Source organism: Bos grunniens, chromosome 12 (genome assembly GCF_055505025.1).
Source record: "Bos grunniens cultivar Pamir isolate PY7600 chromosome 12, Bosgru_T2T1.0, whole genome shotgun sequence".
NCBI lineage: Eukaryota > Metazoa > Chordata > Mammalia > Artiodactyla > Bovidae > Bos > Bos grunniens.
Window position 1 is genome coordinate 30,227,865 of NC_141176.1, and position 19,702 is coordinate 30,247,566.

Here is a 19,702-nt window from a genome sequence, read left to right on the forward strand (position 1 = left end):
TTTTCAAAAAATGGACTTTGTCAATTTTTGTGAATAGAGTTTCTATTCCCTTTGGGAAGTATATACTATTGGATATCCACCTAAGGTTTATTTGCTCTGGTATAAAACTTATTTGATTGTTAATATTCTTCATTTTGCACTGAATTTGAATAATAAACATTTATAATTTTCTGTTATTAAGGAAGATTCCCATTTTCTGAAACATCAGTATCACTTTTTTTCCTCCAAATACTTCATAGACTTGTTATTCAAAAAAGGCTCTTCTTTTTAAAAATTTTTGTTTATTTATTTTTGGGTGTGCCCTGCAGCATGCATGATCCTTGTTACCTGACCAGAGATCAAACCTGCGCCCCCTGCATTGGAAGCACAGAGTCTTAACCACTGGACCACTGGGGAAGTCCCCCAAAAGGCTCTTCCTGAGAAAGTAGCTATAAAACCACAATTCTTACTGTAAGTTAGTAAGTTACAAGGCCAACATACCACCTGCATAGCATGATGGAATGGTCACACACCTTGGTCACAAATTTAATCAATTCTATGTTGAATGCTAAGGAAACATTTAATTTCACGAATATGGCACATACCATTTCAAATACAAACGAAAGGACAATTGGTGGTGCTATCAAAATGCATCATACAGGAACATTCTTTAAAAGGATAAGAAAATTATACTTGGGACCCACAAATCTTTCTCATTAGAAGCCTATGTAGCAATTCATTCATGAAGGTTTTTATATGTAGATAGGATGATTTTTTTTTCTTTTTGAAGAACTCCACTGTAGCTATGAGATGAAAAATGTTATTGATGTGACTACAATGTATTATGATAATATATAGCTTTCTTCTATTTTGCTTTTAGTGTTAGGATTGCTAAAAGCTTATAAAATACCCAGCTGACATTATGTGCTTTTATTAGAGAGGACACGGCCGCATACATTATCCTTCTCCCGTCATGTGTGGTATCGCATCACCTGGCCTCTCTCTGCACAGGCCACTCTGTTAAGAGGGAGGCCACAGGAGTTCAGATTTCAGGCAGCGGGGGCAGGCTTGCAATCCTACCAGACTGGCCAGCCCTCCGTCAAGCCTCACCTCCGCTGTTTGTCCTAAGGTTTCATCCCACCAGCAGGATGACAGACTTGACTTCTGGAGAAAGATGTCCTGGACTTTTTGCTGAGCCAGGTTTGCAAGACAGTGGCACTGCTAACCTCACACTTGCTGGGTTTAGGTTCAGACAGGGATGTCCCCAAGCAGAGGGCCAAACCTGGAAATAGGAAGCATCTTGGGGCAAAACCTGGGTAAGATGGCTCCGCCTGGGAAGCCCCCAGGATGCCAGGGTATGTGGTGCCAGGGTATGCCAGGGTATGATGCCTGCTGCTTCCCTCTGGCTCTTTGCAGAAGCGTTCAAAGAAGAGGAACCTTCCAGCCGTGGGGCCAAAGCCTCCCATCCTGAAGTCAGCTGCATCAGACTGCCAAGGCATCACCCTTGGAAATGCAAGGAAGGGGCCTGTCAGAGGAGAGGGTCTGGAGGTACCCGCCTCCCTACTCTCCCACGTCCCCTTAGCCCTCGATGCTGGCACAGGCCTGGGGTGTAGGAGGAACTGCGGAACATCCAGCCCAATCAGATAAATGGGTTTGGTGTCTCCTCAGATTCCACAACGCATGGAAATGGCAATTCTGCCACAAGAGGCTCCATCAGAGATGATCTGGGTGACAGACTGCAGTTAAAAACTTCATCTATTGAACCTGAAAAAAAAGTAAAAAGGGCCTGCATTATTACCATCTCTGGTAAACCAAAACCCAACAGTACTTAAAACCCACACAACATCCAATGTAAACATTTCAATGTGAACAGAGAATCCTGGCTTCCCCAGAAAAACTCAAAAGACAGAAACATGCTACTTGCTGTTCACCAAGAGGACGCGGATGGTCACCTGCCTCTCCGTAAACTGGGCATGCAGGTACCGTTTCTCACTTGATGACAGAAGGCCCACAGGTGGGGACCAGATGCCAAGGACAGAGGTCAGTTTCTGAGAAGGAGACTCTAACTGATCACCAGGGCAGAGCCAGTGGAGATGCCTGCCTGGCCACTGATGTGTTGTGGCTGGACCACCTGAGGTGCATAATTATGGCTCAGATGAGCCTTGAGGAATCCTCCCTCCCCCGTTCTGGAGTGGAAGGGGGCCTCAGGGCTGGGTCAGAGTAAACTTGCAAGGAAGCACTGCCCAACTTCACATGCCCCTCGGTGTCCCCGGGATACCCAGTGGATGCAGCCTGCAGGACAGAGAGTGAGTGATGGTGAAACAGAGAAAGCCTGCCCAGGCTGCCCTGGCCAGGGGGTGAGGCTGGAGGGTGTCCAAGGGAGGACCGGGCATCTGGTGTGGGCACAACCAGACAAGGTAACCTTCCCCAAAAGGATGAGCATATAAACCCTGCTCCCCACCACCACACATGGCTGCGATGGGACAGAACATAAAGGCATCTTTGTAAGGAACACCCAGATAGAGAACATAAAGCAATAAGGAGGGGGAAAAGGGGAGGAGCGGGGAAGGCAGGAGGGAGGGAGGGACACAGAGACAGAGGGAAGCTGCTTCCAGGATAAGAAATAACCAGGAGTAAGCGACTGATCTGATCTGATCTGAAGCTTCCCTGGTGGCTCAAATGGTAAACAATCTGCCTGCAATGCAGGAGACCTGGGTTCGATCCCTGCGTCAGGAAGATCTTGGAGAAAGCAATGGCAACCCACTCCAGTATTCTTGCCTGGAGAATTCCACGGACAGAGGAGCCTGGCAGGCTACAGTCTTCAGGGTTGCAAAGAGTTAGACGTGACTAAACAATTAATACACACTTCAAGCTATTTTGCTAGAAACATTGGAAGAAAGCAACTGTCATGGAAAACAATTAGTGAAGCATCTGTATTCTTTAAAAAAATTTTTAACTGCAGTTCATAGAGACTGGTGGATTTTTTGGCTTGTTGGAGTGTTTTTCTTTGTTGGCAATTAGCTGCAAGAGTACTGGTTCAAGGAAGTTGCCTTTCAGCACAGACTAGCCTGGGACAGAGGGCAGGCTCAGCAGAAGACAAATCCAGACAAGACTTGACTGGTGTCACTGCCTTAGCCACACCACCTGAAAAGTCTTGCCAAATCCTGGGGAGGAGCTACTGGATAGAAAATCCAGAACGCACCAGATATGACCTGCAGTTTGTTAAGAGAAGAAGTCTCACGGGTTATTCTTTAGTAGTCTTAGAAACCCTGGAGAACCTTCCAAATATATTTTTTATAATTTTATTGATTTTATTTATTTTCTGGCTGTGCTAAGTCTTTCTTGCTGCATGGGCTTTTCTCTAGTGGTGAGTGCGGGCTACTCTCTAGTTATGATGGGAGGGCTTCTCATTGTAGTGGTTTTTCTTGTTGCCGAGCACAGGCTCAATATTGTGGCGCAAGGGCTTACTCTGAGGTATGTGGGATCTTCCCAGACCAGGAATGGAGCCCGTGCCTCCTGCATTGGCAGGCAGATTCTTTACCACTGAGCCACCAGGGAAGCCCTCAAACATTTTTAAAGATGGATGTCTCGACCATGTGTCTTCCTCCCCTAACCAACACGTTTCCCTAACATTCTGTTGCCCTGAATATGCACATCAGGAAAACATCATTCTTCTTTAGTTAAATTATTGTTAAAAATACTTCAATGAGCATTAACATGTATTTATGTTAACAATATATTTTAAAATTATTTTCTGAGTATGCTGCACAGTGAAACCACTGAGAGAAAACCTTAAGGAGCCTGAAAGGAAAAGTCATTATATTCTTTTTTAAAAAATTTATTGGAGTGCAGTTGATTTACAGTGTTGTGTTAGTTTACTATATTTCCTTTTGGTAGTAAATGTTTCTCACTTCTTTCTGAAAAATGTGATATTATATTTCCCCTTTATCAAGAGGCCTTTCCTTTTCCATTAATTGATTCTTTTCTCCCGTGATATTATTCTACCCTTCAACTATCATTCTGGGGGTACTTGAGAACTTTTTTTAAAGGTCAGATTTATTTTTTCATTTAAAAAAATTTTCTGGTCCCTCCACATGGCATGTGGGATCTTAGTCCCCTGATCAGGGACTGAACCTCTCTCCCTGCAGTGGAAGTGCAGAATCTTAACCACTGGACCACCAGAGAAGCCCCTACTTGAGAATTTTTAACATACCTCTAGAAGTTACGCTGAATTTTCGATCAGAAAAACTGCTCCTTCGGATTAAAGGTTCACTCATTTTTTCCAGAAATAATTTAATGGTCTCCTTCTTTTCTGGGCTTGTACTTGACAAATTTAGAACTTTTCCATTCACTTTTACAGTGGAATTGCTGAGCCCAAACCAATAGAAGAAATCAAACAATGCATCGGCTTTGAATTCATACGCAAAGCTCAACTCTTCTCCGTTAACAACCTTGTTTCCTGGAGGGAAAAAATTCTTTACTGCCTCTTGAAAATCAAACTGAAATAGAAAGAAGCATTTAATTAATTACATGAATATAATTATAACATTATATTATAGACATACATTACCATACAATTATACTATAGAATTAACAGCTGTCCAAATGTCCAAAATATCACACCCTTTATTTCTCTTTCTGACATAATTTTAAATAGGTGTCTTTATTTAAAAACAAACAAACAAATCTTTACCTTTGCATAAGTTCCATCAAGTTCAAGGTAAAGACCTTGAACTGCTTGGTCAAACTGATATTTATTCTTACCCCATTTCTCAGAAGTTGCTAGAAACTAAGTTCACCTTATTGGTAGTGATAATGCAGCAACAGAAAATGTCAGTCTGGATTCAGTTAAGTGAGAGTTAAGCTTTAGGGACTCCATCCTGGCTTGCAATGTCCAGACCCCCTTCTGTGTTGGCAGCCGTGGATTAACACAGGCCAACTCACCTGGAGCCGGTAGCTTTCTCCAATCACTGAGGAAATGACCATGTCCATCCCCTGCTCTATCTGTCTTCTTATCTTGGGGTGCCTTGTGTTTACAAGAAATGCGTATGTCCTTTCTAGAAATGAGGAAGCACAAGTCAAAAACAAGGGCTCACTTGTGACCTAGACCTGCTTCTTAGAGAATTGTCGACTTTCCGGTCACCAGCAAGCCAAATGACATCAAGGGCTCAGATGCGCTAACAAGCATTCCTTGTTACACTGTGATCTGTTCCTGGCCCCTCCTGCAGAGAAGGGCATCTTGACTTTGAATTATGAAGTGAGCAGGGGATCTGAATGACTCCGAACAAGATGAGCAGAGAATCAGCTCTATGAATCTGAATGAGGAAGGGCGTGTTTGAGGAAGTCTCTTTGGAATTTGTAGGCCCATTCTTACTCTCTTGGACTCATTTTTAAATAAGAACATTTTAGAAGTAAGTTTAAGAAATTCTAACGCTATCACAGAACTTATGCTCGTGACTCTCCACATACCACTTTGAGCAGGAGGAAGACGGGCAAATAGAGATATTTTCATATAGGAATTTGAGTTAATTTAGTTGCTATCAGTTTGATTTCCTGGAAGAAACAATAAAGGGATATCTTTGAAATTTGAAGGCCACAGCATGAAACATGAAAGCATCTACAAGCATTTTTCTTTTCTTTAAAATTAATTTTTATTTAAGAATAATTGCTTAATAGTGTTATGTTAGTTTCTATTGTACAGCAAAGTCAGTCAACTACACGTATATATATCTCCCCTCTTTTTTGGATTTCCTTCCCATTTAGGGCCACCACAGAGCACTGAGTAGAATTCCCTGAGCTATACAGTAGGTTCTCATTAGTTATCTATTTTATATATAATATCAATAGTATATATACATCCATCCCAATCTCCCAATTCATGCCACCCTCCCTTTCCCCGCTTGGTGTCCAGATCAAGCTTTGCAAATAACATTTATTTCCTTTATCCCAGTTTTCTCATCTGTGAGAGACAGAGAGAGAAAACTAGGATTCTCATCTGTAAGAACCCACCTGCAATGTGGAAGACCTGGCTTCAATTCCTGGGTTGGGAAGATCCCCTGGAGAAGGGAAAGGCTACCCGCTCCAGCATCCTGTCCTGGAGAATTCCATGGACTGTATAGTCCATGGAGTCGCAAAGAGTCGGACATGACTGAAGTGACTTAGCAGCAGCAGCAGCAGAGTGACTTTCACTATCACTATCTCATCTATAAAATGGGGATGGTATAAGTACCACATAGGCAGGATGACCAGGCATCCTAGTTATGCCTGAGTCAGTTCTAGTTCATACCTTTGTCCCAGCATAATGATTACAATTCCTGTTTTCAGGTCCAAAAATGTTCTCCTTTGGATGACATGCCCCACAGGGTTTTTGCCCAATTATTGACATTAACTCATTCCTCACATGAGTATTTGATACGGGGTAGGCACCCCACTCCAGTACTTTTGCCTGGAAAATCCCATGGATGGAGAAGCCTGGTAGGCTGCAGTCCATGGGGTTGCTAGAGCTGGACACCACTGAGCGACTTCACTTTCACTTTTCACTTTCATGCATCGGAGAAGGAAATGGCAACCCACTCCAGTGTTCTTGCCTGGAGAATCCCAGGGACGGGGGAGCCTAGTGGGCTGCCGTCTATGGGGTCACACAGAGTCGGACACGACTGAAGTGACTTAGCAGCAGCAGCAGACAGTATGATATATCATCATCATCATCACTCCAGTCATTTTTGCAACCCCTTCAGGCTCAGAGATCACTTCCTGCCAAGACAGGAAGTACAAAAGAAAACTCAGAGACAAATGGCTTCTGCCGCAGGGTCATTTAGAGGTATGCTCTGCAGGCCTCCACTGATGGCCTAACCCATCTAGCTTCCAGCCTTGCACAAGCTGACACCCTCTCTGCTTTCTCCACGTCCAACTTCTGCCTCATCAACAGGCCACAGTCCACAGCCCAGAAAGGCAGAACCAAACCCAAACTTTATACACCTACCTTTCGAGGAGTCTTTTTTGGTCTGTACATGAACAAAGAAGAGCATTGGTTTGCTCAATATAGTTTCCCTGTAGTCTTTATAATCGCAGTAGTTGGTCAGTTCCACATATCTGTGAAAAAAGCAGAGATGATTACAAATGCTATGTAGCCTTCCACTGAAGTCAGGACAGGCATGTACTGGACACGTGTCTGCTATATCCACAGACCCTCCAAGGGAAGTCCTCTAAAATGTATTCTTCGGGAGGCAGTCATATCTTATATCAAATAAGTAATTCCCCCTCCCCTGGTTGACAGACAGATCAACATGCCACCCAAAGGTGGCCTGGGGCTGGGGGAGCCTGGCACCAGCATTCAGCTCTCAGGGGCAGCCTTTACCAAATGATGACCACTACCATCTTTTTGGGCTGTAAGACAGCAGTGTGTGTGTGTGTGTGTGTGTGTGCACGCGTGCCCACTCAGTCGTGTCTGACTCTCTGTGACCCCATGGATTGTAGCCCACTAGGCTCCTCTACCTGTGGGATTTTTCTAGGCAAAAATACCAGAGTGGGTTGCCATGCCCTTCTCCAGGGTATCTTCCCGATCCAAGGATCAAACCCTCATCTCTTGTGTTGGCAACTGGATTCTTTACCACTAGCCACCTGGGAAGCCCCTAAGATAGTGCTACCAGAGCACTATGTATCCCTGAATTGAGAATGAATTATCCTTCATAAGTGGACTTCTCAAGGTCTTCTCCAGTGCAGTCATCCTAACTGATGGATCTGAAATTTTCCTTTCCTTCTCTTTTTCTCTTCCCTTTTCTAATCCTGAGATAAACCCAGCCCCCTCCAGAGATGCAATATTCACATGAACTACTTCACATCTCTCCCGATTGTGAGCTTGTACAGTTTTAAAAAACTAATGTAGGATTTCTGCCCAGGGCCCTATTCAATTTAGCCTCCTTGGTCTTAGTTCATTATTTCAACCCAGGAAGATCTTTTTGCTTTTTGACTGTGTCTTCCAGCATGTCAGTTTCCTCTCCCTACTCTACACATTTTCCAAGCTGCCTTTCTGTGTCTCTACCTGCATTGTTGATTTAAAAGAAGACAGATGTAAATTGGCTTCTTTCAAGAAGATGGCTAATTTTCTAGCCAAACCCAAGTTCAGAAGCGGCGTGGACACGGGTGGGCTGAGAGGTACCCAGCGGGCTGGGGGATGCATCTGCCCTGAGCCCTCTTCAAGACAGGGTGGCCTCCCCACTGATGGGCATCGCTGTGAGGTCTGCGTGGGGTGAATGGGGGGCTTTTGCTATAGGGCTGTGTGTTGGCTTCTAGTCCCAGGCAGAGACCACTCCTGCATTTCTGGTTTGTGGTCCTTCCAGAACCTGACCTGAAAAATCACCGCCTTGGGGACCACCTGCAGCTGGGGGGCTCTGGCCACACAGTCCTCAGCCTCCTTCCCCATCAACCTGCTTAGAGGGGCTGGAGCTGGAGACCCAGACCAAAGCCTGAGTCAAGAGCAGTGGGAGAATTTATCTACCCCCGAGTCAGGAAAACACAGCTTCCGCTCATCCGCCTCCAGCTCCGTCTCTTAGAAATCTGTGTCATCATCTTTTTTTCTGGGATTGTCAGATCCGATATTGAGAGCTTTTAAAACCTGACCCCCGATGGAGCACCTGGAATGCTTCCTGCCTTCTATTTCACCAGGCTTTTAATGTGGCCTCCACCTCCCAACCCTGGGCATGGGGGTGGGGATGGTGGTTAGGGGGGTGCTCCCGTGATGGGTGAGGGGGACACAGGCTGGTGCATCCAGGCAACGAGAGGTGGGGGCTGGTGTCCCTGTTCAGGGGTGTGGGTGCGAGGGGGCAGGAGTTGGGGAGAGGAGGGTTGGGGTGGAGAAGTGGGGAGCCATGGAATGGACTGGGTGAGAGAACCCAGATGCAGACTGGGATCTGCATGGCTTTTCCTCCATGCCTCCCTGCCTGCCCCCCACCCTCCACCCCCGCTGCCACCCTTCCTGGGCAGAACAGGGTGGAGAGAGCATGGGGTAAGCGGGCCCCTGAAGGGCAATGTCACCGTTCTTCTTTGTCCCAGCTGACCAACTGCCAAAAGGTCCTGGAGAAAGGAAGCAAAGGAGAAGGAAGGAAGAAGGGAATGCCCCTTGCTGGGTTCCTTCTCTCTCATTCATTAATTCATTCACTAAGCCTGGGTGCTGACCTGTGCCTTACGCAGCTGAGGTGCTCAGGGCCCAGGAAGTGGGGGTGGGGTCGCAGGGCAGCAGTACAGGGGTCCCCCTGTGCTCCCCACCCCCTCTGCCATCCATCTATTTGGCTGTCAAGGACCTAACACAGGCAGGTGAGTGACCAGGGAAGCAGGGGAGGAAAGGCCAGTCAGTGAGGTCTGTGATTTCAGGGGGTGTGAGACAGGGTACAGGGAGAAAGAAGAGGAAAAGCTTATAGCAAAAGAAGCAAAGACCAAATCTGATTGGAGTAAACAGAGAGACAGATGCACGATGCTGGGCCGGGACCCCACCTTGATTATCATGAAGTGAATTCATAGTCAGTTACTGCTACTGCTGCTAAGTCGCTTCAGTTGTGTCCGACTCTGTGCCACCCCATAGACGGCAGCCCACCAAGCTCCCCTGTCCCTGGGATTCTCCAGGCAAGAACACTGGAGTGGGTTGCCATTTCCTTCTCCAATGCATGAAAGTGAAAAGTCAAAGTGAAGTTGCTCAGTCGTGTCCGACTCTTCACGACCCCTTGGACTGCAGCCTACCAGGCTCCTCCGTCCATGGGGTTTTCCAGGCAAGAGTACTGGAGTGGGGTGCCATTGCCTTCTCTGATAGTCAGTTAAGCACTTAATATTTCCCTCAAGGTGATTCCTCTGCTCTCAACAGCCATGGTCTTATGGTCACTCTCTAGGGCATGCGTGCGTGCGTAATACAGTGAGAAAGCCTGCAGTCTGGACTTACCCAAATGACAGTGCTCCACTTGCCTCTGCCTAAAATCGATTGTTTCATTGGAGGTATCGTTGGCAGGGAAAAGATAAAAATCTCAACTTGGAAACAATCACCGGTTGGGAAAATAATTGGTTTCCTCCAGAATTCCGCGGAAGAGGCTTTTTCTGAATGCTACTAACCCTGATCAAAGTCAAGGGACTTGGAGGAGGGAGGGGAAGGGGGGTCTTCTGGAGAGTCACATGTTGAGTTAAATGCATAACTTAAACATGAGTCACTTCTTCTGGAGCCTGAATTTAATAAGATATCCTGAATAATAAGACGACTCTCAACATCATTTAATCTTCCTTTGATGATTTAGAGACACTTTTAGGATCTTACCCGGGCTGTCAACACATCACAGAGCAGTGCCAGTTATCGCTGTACCACAGATGTGAGAAAATGCTGCTCACGCGAGAGCTCTGATAACAGAATTTGCAGACGAGATTGTGGCAAGATCCCTGCTTAACGCTCTATTGAAACCAGGTTGCAAAGAAGAAATATCCCCTTACGTTCATCCATTCCCAGCCTCCCAGACATGGTCCAATTGTTAAACACCTCAGAATCACAGTGGAATAAATAAATGGGAACATCCCTTTTGAATTCAGACATATGCACAGACACTGCCCTTCAGAGGCCTGCTGGTATGAAATTTGGATATGCAAGTCACTAAGATACAAAACAGACTGAGGACCTCATTGTTAAATCTCACAGGTCTTCAAGTACCCGACATTCAACTAACAGTTTTAAGATGAGCCTGACTAAACTACCTTAGTCTGATGAGACTAGCTATCTCATCTTTCATTATGCATATTTCTGAACTGCTAATGCAGATATTGCTCCTGTGTCCTGGATATTTATTATATTTGCTGAAGTTATCCCTAGGGAAGAGAAGCAGTTGACGAGAGCTGCTTTAAACTGATTTCTTCAGTGCTTTTACCCTGGCCCCAGAATGCTCCTAGGTTGGAACTTCCTACACCTGGCTTTCATCCACTGTGATGGGAAAGCATGGTGGTGGTGGTGGTTTAGTCGCCAAGTCATGTCCCACTCTTGCGACGCTATGGACTGTATGTAGCCTGCCAGGCTCCTCTGTCCTTGGGATTCTCCAGGCAAGAATACTGGAGTGCGTTGCCATTTCCTTCTCCAGGGGATCCTCCCAACCCAGGGGTTGAACCCAGGTTTCCTGCATTGCAGGCAGATTCTTTACCAACTGATCTATGAGGGAAGCCGCAGTGGAAAGCATAGTGATTCAAAATAAGAAGATTTAATTTGTATCCTGATTAACTGGCTATGTGAACTCAGTCCCAGAGCCACAGCTCATCATGACCTTGAGTGAGTTACTTAACCCATCTGACCCGGTCCCCTCATCTATACAAGGGATATAACAGAATCACCATCCATTTGATGATGTAATGAAGTGCCAGGAACATAGACATACAGACGTGGGCTCATAGTAGATGCTCAACAAACATTATTAGTGTCTTTAATTCTGGCCAACTCCGCTGACCCTAGGGTGAAATTCTGTAAGCTTCTGATGCACAGCCAGGGCTGTGTTCATTCAAGTTACCAGGAAAAGAGGACTATGTATAAGTTTCTGAAAAATAAATAAGTAAGAGTTTCTCCTTCCTTGATCCAATTTCTTTCCTCATCTTTTTAGTTTGGAAAGCTAAAGGGAACTGCTTAATGAAGGCAATATCTGAAAGATGGGACCAAGAAAGAACATAGAATTTTTGCTTCTAGCAAATCAGGGGTAGCTAAGATCACCCACCCCAAAGATACCTATTCTTCTCCAGTTTCCTTCAGATTTTACATCATCTTGGAATGATTCAAAAGTCACTCCAAATTTTCCCGGCCCCTGAATATTTAAACTGGCTTCCCTCATGGCTCAGCAGTAAAGAGTCCACCTGCTAATGTAGGAGACTTGGGTTCAATCCCTGGGTAGGGAAGATCCCCTGGAAAAGGAAACAGCAAACCACTCCAGTGTTCTTGCCTGGTGAATCCCGTGGACAGAGGAGCCTGGTGGGCTACAGTCCATGGGATCACAAAGATTTGGACACAACTTAGCAACTAAACAACAACTGACAATTTGTTGTTAATACTCAAAGACAAATAGAAATTCAAATGCATGCTCACATCTGTGTGTGTGTGTTCATTTCTAAAATATGTAGGAAGGAATAGAGAAAAAGAGGAATATATTGGATAGTCCTTGTGTAAAAGGCCCAGAAATTGCTAATATCTTCCACAATTCTTTGCTGTGACTAAGCAAAAGCTTACAAGGACATTCTTTCCAGTGTCAACTTGTTAGTTTTATGCAAAACCTCCCCTACACACTCAAAACAGTTCCTTTGGTTTATCATCTCACCTTCTTCTTCTGCCCGACTCTTGTGAAATAAACAAAAATTTCCAATTCATCACTCTAATGTCTGTGGCTCTAATCATTGATATGCATGTTCAATCATTCATTTCTGCAATAAACAGTGACTAAGCAAATGTTAGGACAAACCTAGACAGTGTGTTAAAAAGCAAAGACATCACTTTGACAACAAAGGTCCATATAGTCAAGGCTATGGTCTTTCCAGTAGTCATGTACAGATGTGAGAGCTGGACAGTAAAGAAGGCAGAGTGCCAAAGAATTGATGCTTCTGAACTGTGGTGCTGGAGAAGACTCTTGAGAGTCCCTTGGACAGCAAGCAGACTAAAGCAGTCAGTCTTAAAGGAAATCAACCCTGAATACTCTTTGGAAGGACTGATCCTGAGTCTGAAGCTCCGATACTTTTGCTCCTGCTGCAAAGAGCTGACTCATTGGAAAAGATCCTGATGCTGGGAAAGATTGACAGCAGAAGAAGAGGGCAACAGATGAGATTGTTGGATGGCATCACCAATTCAATGGACATGAGTTTGAGCAAACTCCAGGAGATGGTGAGGGACAATGAAGCCTGGCATACCGCAGTCCACAGGGTTGAGAAGAGTTGGACACAACTTGGTGACTGAACAACAAAGCACCTACTATGTGCTTGGCACTGGGGCCCTAACAAAGAAAATAGTCTTGCTTTCTAGAAGTATACAGAAGCCCTTAGGAGAGGGCTAAAAAAAGGTACCATTTCAATATGAAAAGATTCACAACTAAGACCTCATTGCTTATAGTCTGATTATTGGACCTACAGCACTGACATCACAGGGGAGCTTGTAAAACTGCAAAATTCTGGGTCCCTCTCCAGTTGTATCTGATCTACAATCTGTTTTAACAAGCTCCTCAGGAGACTTGCAAGCTTATTAAAAGTTTGAGAAGCTTTGGCCTAGGACACAACCCCTGTTATTCAGAGGCTTACAAACTAATTAATCATTCAAACACACACAGACCAGAGGACTGCACAGTGCCCTGCTTATTGTGTCCACAGGGCTATGTCCTAGCGGTGTAAATAAGAAGAAGCAAAGCCAAGAGCCTGAAGTTAGAATCATTTACTGAGCTGAGTCAGGTATAGCAGAAGGGTTGTTCTGTCAGGCCAAATAGACTGCCAATGGGTGGGCAGAAGCAGGAGATGGGAGCCCCGGTCGGGGCAGGGAGTCATGGCTTAGCTAAGCCTTGGGGACTGTGGGTGGCTGCATCCAGGCCTGCAGGTGTGTGTTTGCAAGGACTGGAGTGTGGCTGGAAGGACAAAGCTAGGCTCCCAAGGAAGAAAGCAGCAATGGCTCGTGGCTTTTTTTTTTTAATTGCACCCAATCTTAAAAAGTATTGCAGCATGCATGCCCTTAGTTGAGGCACACGGGATCTAGTTCTCTGACCAGGGATCGAACCCAGGCCCCCTGCATTGGGAGCTCAGAGTCTTAGCCACTGGACCACCAGGGAAGTTCTGTGGCTCATGGCTTTTGAATCACCCCATATGGGTTTGATTTCTGCCTCTGTGACTTCAGCAAATATTTTAACCTTGTTGAGATGTATATTCTCACCTATAAAATCTGGCGGACAAGAGGTGCCCCATGAGGAGGCTGAAAGATTAAATAGCATGTGAAGTATTTGGCGTTGGGGTTGCTTGATGAGAACATAAGCTGACATTGGTCCCGTGATGAAGGTGTGCCACTGACTATCTTGAGGGCTTAACAGATTTTAATTCTGAACAACTTATAAAGTTGGTGGCATTATTATTCCCAGTTTACAGCTGAGGAGACTGAGTCACAGAGATGAAGTCACTTTCCCCAGTCACTCGGCTAGTAAGCAGCGGGACCAGGGTACAAACCAAGGCAGCCTGGCCCAGCACTCATGCTTATCCACACTTTGTTGTTGTTGTTCGGTCGCTCAGTTGTGTCTGACTCTTTGTGACACCATGGACTGCAGCACAGCAGGCTTCCCTGTCCTTCACTATCTCCTGGAGTTTGCTGAAACTCACATCCACTGAGTCAGTGATGCCATCCAACCATCTCGTCCTCTATCACCCCCTTCTCCTCCTGCCTTCAATCTTTCCCAGCATCAGGGTCTTTTCTAATGAGCGGGCTCTTTGCATCAGGTGTCCACATTTACCCTAAACTGAATTCCATAAAAACCATAGTTCAACACATGAGAGGTTATTACTTCATCAATACCACTATGCGTCCTGTATAAGGGGCTGCTATCCTGGGCAGGTCATTAAATCCAAGACTCAGACCTGGGGCCAGAGCAGAGGATTGGTCGTGTCAGGAGCCCACTGAGCACAACAGTAAGGGTGGCCAGGCTCCATGCGGAGATGCTTCTGAGAAGTGGGCCTGGGCCGCAGACAGAGCCCAGGCACCTCCCACCCACTGTGGATGGAGCTGACACTCCCCCCAGTGACAATCTAAGTATGATCCAACCCTGACGCATCCTCCCCTGAGTCTTTACCCCCATGAGTCTCCTCCCTGCCTGCCCTGCACTTCCTGCCCCAGGCGGCTCACCTCAAGGGGGTTGAGACCATCACTCAGCTAAGAGATGCTCAGATCTGAGCAGAAGCAGGTCACAGCACTACTTTCAGCGGCTTCCTTCATACCGCTGGACTTACTTTCTCTTTTAGGCTGATTATATGTGTACTGGCTGATGTAATCCCAGTCATTTATTTGAGGTTCAGGAAATCTATGAGCGTGCTGCTGTGTCCCAGAGGAAGTCAGAATTATTCCAGGTTGGAAGCAGCTAGCTGACAGCCTGGGCTGTAGAGTTAGACAACTCTGCTGAGAGGCCTTGGCCCTGCAGTTCACCGGCATCTCACCCAGGGAAATTACTTAATCTGAGTCCTAATTTTCTCATCTGTAAAAATGAGAAACAAACAATGGCACCAACTTTGCCAGCTTTTGTGAGACAATAGCTGTGAAATACTTGGCACCAATGCTGAGACTCAAGTAAACATTAAAGAAAAATGTATTTGCTTTTTTTCCAAGCAGCCTCTTACATGCTAGAGGACTACTGAAAATAAGGGATTAGAGCTCCTCTTTGTCAAACGTTGGCCATTACATCCCACTAACAGGCTGCATTATAGGAAAAAAAAAAGGGAAAGCTGTGTGTATGCGTGTGTGATAGTTAATGGTAATTCACACCTGGTACCCTGAGCAAATTTCATTTGTAACATGGGTGGGAATTCTGAGCTTGATTCTGGGATCTTTAGAAGTGTGCTAGAACTTACTGGGAAAGAGTAAATCATGCAAATTCCTCTTCAGTTAAGTTGGCTAGAGATCACCGAAGGAAAGAAGAAAGGAGGAAGTGAACGATAGCTCAAGAGCAACTATTTTGAGACAGGAAGCTGCATCTATCTTCAAACCAAAGACAACTGGGTAAATCTGTGCCAGTTTGAGAAGCAGCAACTTCAGACACCTGAATTTTGACTGTGCCTCTCACGCCTGATCCATGAGGGCAAAACCTCTCACTGCCGCCCACAACTGTCTTCCCCTTCTTTCTAGAAGGCTCCCTCTGTTCAGACCAGGTTCCCTCCCAGTCCTCTTTCAGGACTGCACATCCACCTGCCACGGTCTGTCCCCCAAGAGGAAGGCAGGTTGTTCCACCTCCCGAATTATTCTCAGATACACCTTGCCATTCCCAGGTACAAAAGCCCTTGTGCTATTGCTTAGCCCATAAGAACCTTGTATTTGCTGATTCTTCTTTGCACCCTGGTCTCTGTTACCTCGTCATTGTTTATTCTGGACTCCAAACTGCCGGGGGAATTTTAATTTTCCCTTATGGAGGAGGTGTTCAAAGCAAGAGTTTAACAACCAGATTTCAATACCAGTTCAAGTTTTGCAGCGCTGTTGGCTGAGATCAGGGGAGTAAGGACTGCCTAAGACCTAACCTGTAGCTTCAATTAACTCTGGACATTTTTATTTTTCACACTCTGTTCTCAAATACAATGCTTATCTTCTTTTTTAAAATCTCTGCAAATCTGATTTCTAGCTCAGTTCCTACCACCATCCCCTGCTTATGGCTTGGAATTTTCAATTCGCTCAGAAAGGGAGAGATTTTTGCTGGGGAATCCTGTATCAGGCGCTCAGTGAAAGCCCTCACTATCTTTTGAGTGGAAAAGCAAGGTGTTCCCCAGCAGCTTTGAAGAAGGCATTTTAAATATCTCCTTTGGTTTGCTGGCCCCTCTTGACTTTATTCCACACATAGGGTGCCCGGGGCTGCTGTCTCTCCCTGGAGCAAAGGCTTTCTAGCTTAATAGATGTCTGCTTACTCATCTCAGAATCAACCTGTCCCGCTTCCTGATACCCAGCTCCACAGCACAAAAGCAAGCTCCCCACCCCGCAGGTGAAACTGGAGCCACCGGGTAACCTCTGGAAGCAAGAGACCCCAGCAGATCCCAGGGTGAAACTCGTCCTCCTTTGCCCTCCCAAAGCCCGCCTCAGATGGGCTTCAATCCTGCTGCTTTCAAGTCCCCTAGGAAGTGCTTCAGGCACTTTGCCACCGCACTTAAACATTCAGTGACCCTCCACCAAGTTGTTTTGGCCCCAGCTCTGCTCCCGGAAGCCACACTGCACTCATCTTCCCAGAATGGAACTGCCCACTCGACAGCCAACTGCCCGCTCAACAGCCCACATGGTCCCTGGGTTGGACTTCACAGGCTTTGGTTCCTTCTCAGACACGGTTTATTAATTTCTTTTTTTGAAAAGGCAGTGAGGCTAAAGATGGGAAACTGTAAACTTCCGCTTGCTCTCACCGGGTCTCCCCTCTGGATCCAGCTGATAGCGCAGAAGAGAACAACCTCTCCCCGCCCCTCCCCCTCAGGCTAAAGCGAGAGTGTGAGTCTCTGCTTAGCAAGGGTGTGCCTCTACTTTGAGCTTATTTGACCGGGTTAAGGAGCCAGAAAGGAAGAATCATCAGCCAGTTCCGCGCTCCCCTCCCTGCCCACCCTCTACCACCCTTATGGGCGGCTTGGACAGCTGTGAAATGTCGGTGCAAAAGGCAGAAAAAGCCAGGGCAGGGGGAGCTCCGCACCTCTGGGTGATGTTAACAATGAGAAAAATCTATAAGTGTGATGGGGGGTGGGGGTCCAGGCTGGATCTCTGGAAGTGAGGCATGGGGATGGGGATGGGGATGGGGGTGGGTAGCGTGGAGGCCTCGGCGGGAACCAGGAGGCGGGCTGGGGTGCGCGGCGAGGCCACCCACCTCCTCATGTAGCTGCTCAGGCGGTAGAGCTGCCCGTCGAGGCGCACGAAACCGTCTCCGAAGACGTTGAAGCCCCCGCGCGCGGAGGCGGGCTCCGCGGGCGCGGGCACCACGAGCTGGTCGCCGCGCAGCTGAAAAGCGCCGGGCTGCAGCCGCAGCAGCTGGCCCAGGGGCAGCAGGGCCAGCTCGCAGTCGCACGTCCACAGGCTGCGCAGCTCCCCCGACGAGATGGATGTCAGGCTCGGCCTGGCCGCGGGGGCGCTCTCCAGCCCCGCCATGGCCGGGCTCGTGCTCTCGCTGTTGATGGCCCCCGGGGAGGCGCTGGTGCTCCGACTCGGTCCGCCAGGGACCCCGGGACGCCGCTCAGGTTCCCGCCGGCGAGGAGCGCAGAGCTGCGGCTACCGTGCCGAGAAAACGGCCCCGGCGCCGCGCGGCCCTTTTATCCCGCGCCGCGCCCCTCCCGGCCCTAGGGCACGACCCCAGACGCTCCGGGCGGGCGCGTCACAGCATCTCAGGACTTGGCACGCTCCCTCCCGGCCGCGCCCGCTCGCGGCCAAGGGTTTACTCATCGCCCTGGGGTCCGCCGCTCCACGCCTGGGGCTGGGCCCGCCCCTGCCTGGACACTGTCGGCGAAGGGGGTGGGGGTAGGGACACACACTGCCAGGGGACACTGCCACGGGGACAGTGCCAGGAGGGAGGGAAACGTCCACCGAGGCTGCGGGGTCAGGCCCAGGATGGGAGCCAGGGCGCGCAGCTCGCCCAAGGCACCACACCTCCGCGCACGGGTTGGAGCGAGGCATGCATCCCTCTCCCGGCTCCCCACCTGGGGCCCTGGGGCCTGGGGCAGTGCCGGATCTCTGATCTCTACTCCCATGTCCGGCCCCCAAGCAGGAGTCAGATGCCAACCACCGTCTCCTATCCTTGCTGTTTTTTCCCTTCTAGATTATTCCGTGAATCTCCCCTGCTCAGCTTTTGCTTCGCCTGGATTCCCTTCTATGTGGAAATCCCACTGGTCATCTTGTCACTTTCCCACAATGGCTTCGTGAATCCCCCGTGGATTCCATCGCTTTGTTCTCCTTGCTTCTCTGGCACGGCAGACCACGGGGAGCAGTGTGTCCAGAGCGGGGGTGGAGGTGGGGAACCGAAGGGACCCAGAGGCCCTCTCCTCCCCTGCCTCCCCAGAGGCTGAGCCCCTCGAGTCCTGGAACATCTCCGGGTGTTCAATGTGGAGATATATTTGAGAGTTAGGTGTGGCTCGTTTTGTGCAAGGCATGAAAGGAGGGCTTTCCCATTCAGTTTAACTGTACAACTATTGCCAAAACATATACTAGCGGACAGGAAGAAAGCTAAATTCTGAGAAAAGTAGAATGAATAAACATAAGCCCCGCGCTTTCCTAGCGTGTGTGTGTCCTTCAGTCGAATCCGACTCTTTGGAACCCTGTGGACTGTAGCCCACCAGGCTCCTCTGTCCATGGGATTCTCCAGGGAAGAATACTGGAGTGGGTTGCCATTTCCTTCTCCAGGGGATCTTCTGGACCCAGGGATCGAACCCTCATCTCTTATGTCTCCTGCATTGGCAGGCAGGTTCTTTACCACTAGCCTCAACTTACTAATAGAGAGGTGGACAAGCAAGCAGTCCAGCAATCCTAGGACACTGAATGAAAATCTCTGTTGAGGATAAGCCTGAATTTATGGGAAGAGAGTCCAGTCTAGTGCTGAGATGCTGGAAGACTTCCTAAGTACTGTAATTTAGGACTGACTCTCAGCCATTTCCCAAAGTTTGAGTAGAACTTAGAAAATATCTTTAACTCGTCTTTATGTGCCCCCACCAGGACCCTGCATAGGTTTAATCATGTGAAATAAGGTCTTTCTGTCACATCTCATTGAATCTTAGAATATAAATAAGCTCCATTCACTCCTTCCTGCAGACAAGAGTCCCTATAATCTGTCCTTATGGCTGTGTCTTCCTGAGCAAATCTAATTTGTCCAGCAGGCATTGATACCGAATCAATCTTCTGCAGGAGGAAGGGGGCATCTGCCTGGGAAACAAGCACCTGAGGGTGTTCTTTCACAGGGTGAAGCCTGGGGATCACTGCGCAGGAGGTAGGTATGGGGAGGCTGAGGCTGTTAGGTGAGACCCAGAGCCTGGGATTGTGTTCACAGACAGGGAGGTG

General features: G+C 47.6%; 1 protein-coding gene across 1 annotated transcript; it reads right to left on the reverse strand.

The window, feature by feature from the left end:
• Window positions 1–540: 540 nt before the first annotated feature.
• Window positions 541–17,960, reverse strand: MEDAG (mesenteric estrogen dependent adipogenesis). Its single transcript, XM_086329528.1, has 5 exons — window positions 17,529–17,960; window positions 6,962–7,071; window positions 4,924–5,036; window positions 4,193–4,478; window positions 541–1,743 (listed from the first exon to the last, which is right to left on the reverse strand). Exons 1-5 carry the CDS (start codon window positions 17,804–17,806, stop codon window positions 1,619–1,621), a joined length of 912 nt encoding a protein of 303 aa, XP_086185654.1. The 5' UTR covers window positions 17,807–17,960; the 3' UTR covers window positions 541–1,618.
• Window positions 17,961–19,702: the final 1,742 nt, after the last annotated feature.

Coding starts and splice junctions, on each gene's coding strand:
- MEDAG (XM_086329528.1), bottom strand. CDS start 17,806: ATGGCGGGGCTGGAGAGCGCCCCCGCGGCCAGGCCGAGCCTGACATCC. Junction 5,037..6,961: donor CAAAAAAGACTCCTCGAAAG/GTAGGTGTATAA, acceptor CCTCATTTCTAG/AAAGGACATACGCATTTCTT. Junction 4,479..4,923: donor GAGAAAGCTACCGGCTCCAG/GTGAGTTGGCCT, acceptor TTTCTATTTCAG/TTTGATTTTCAAGAGGCAGT.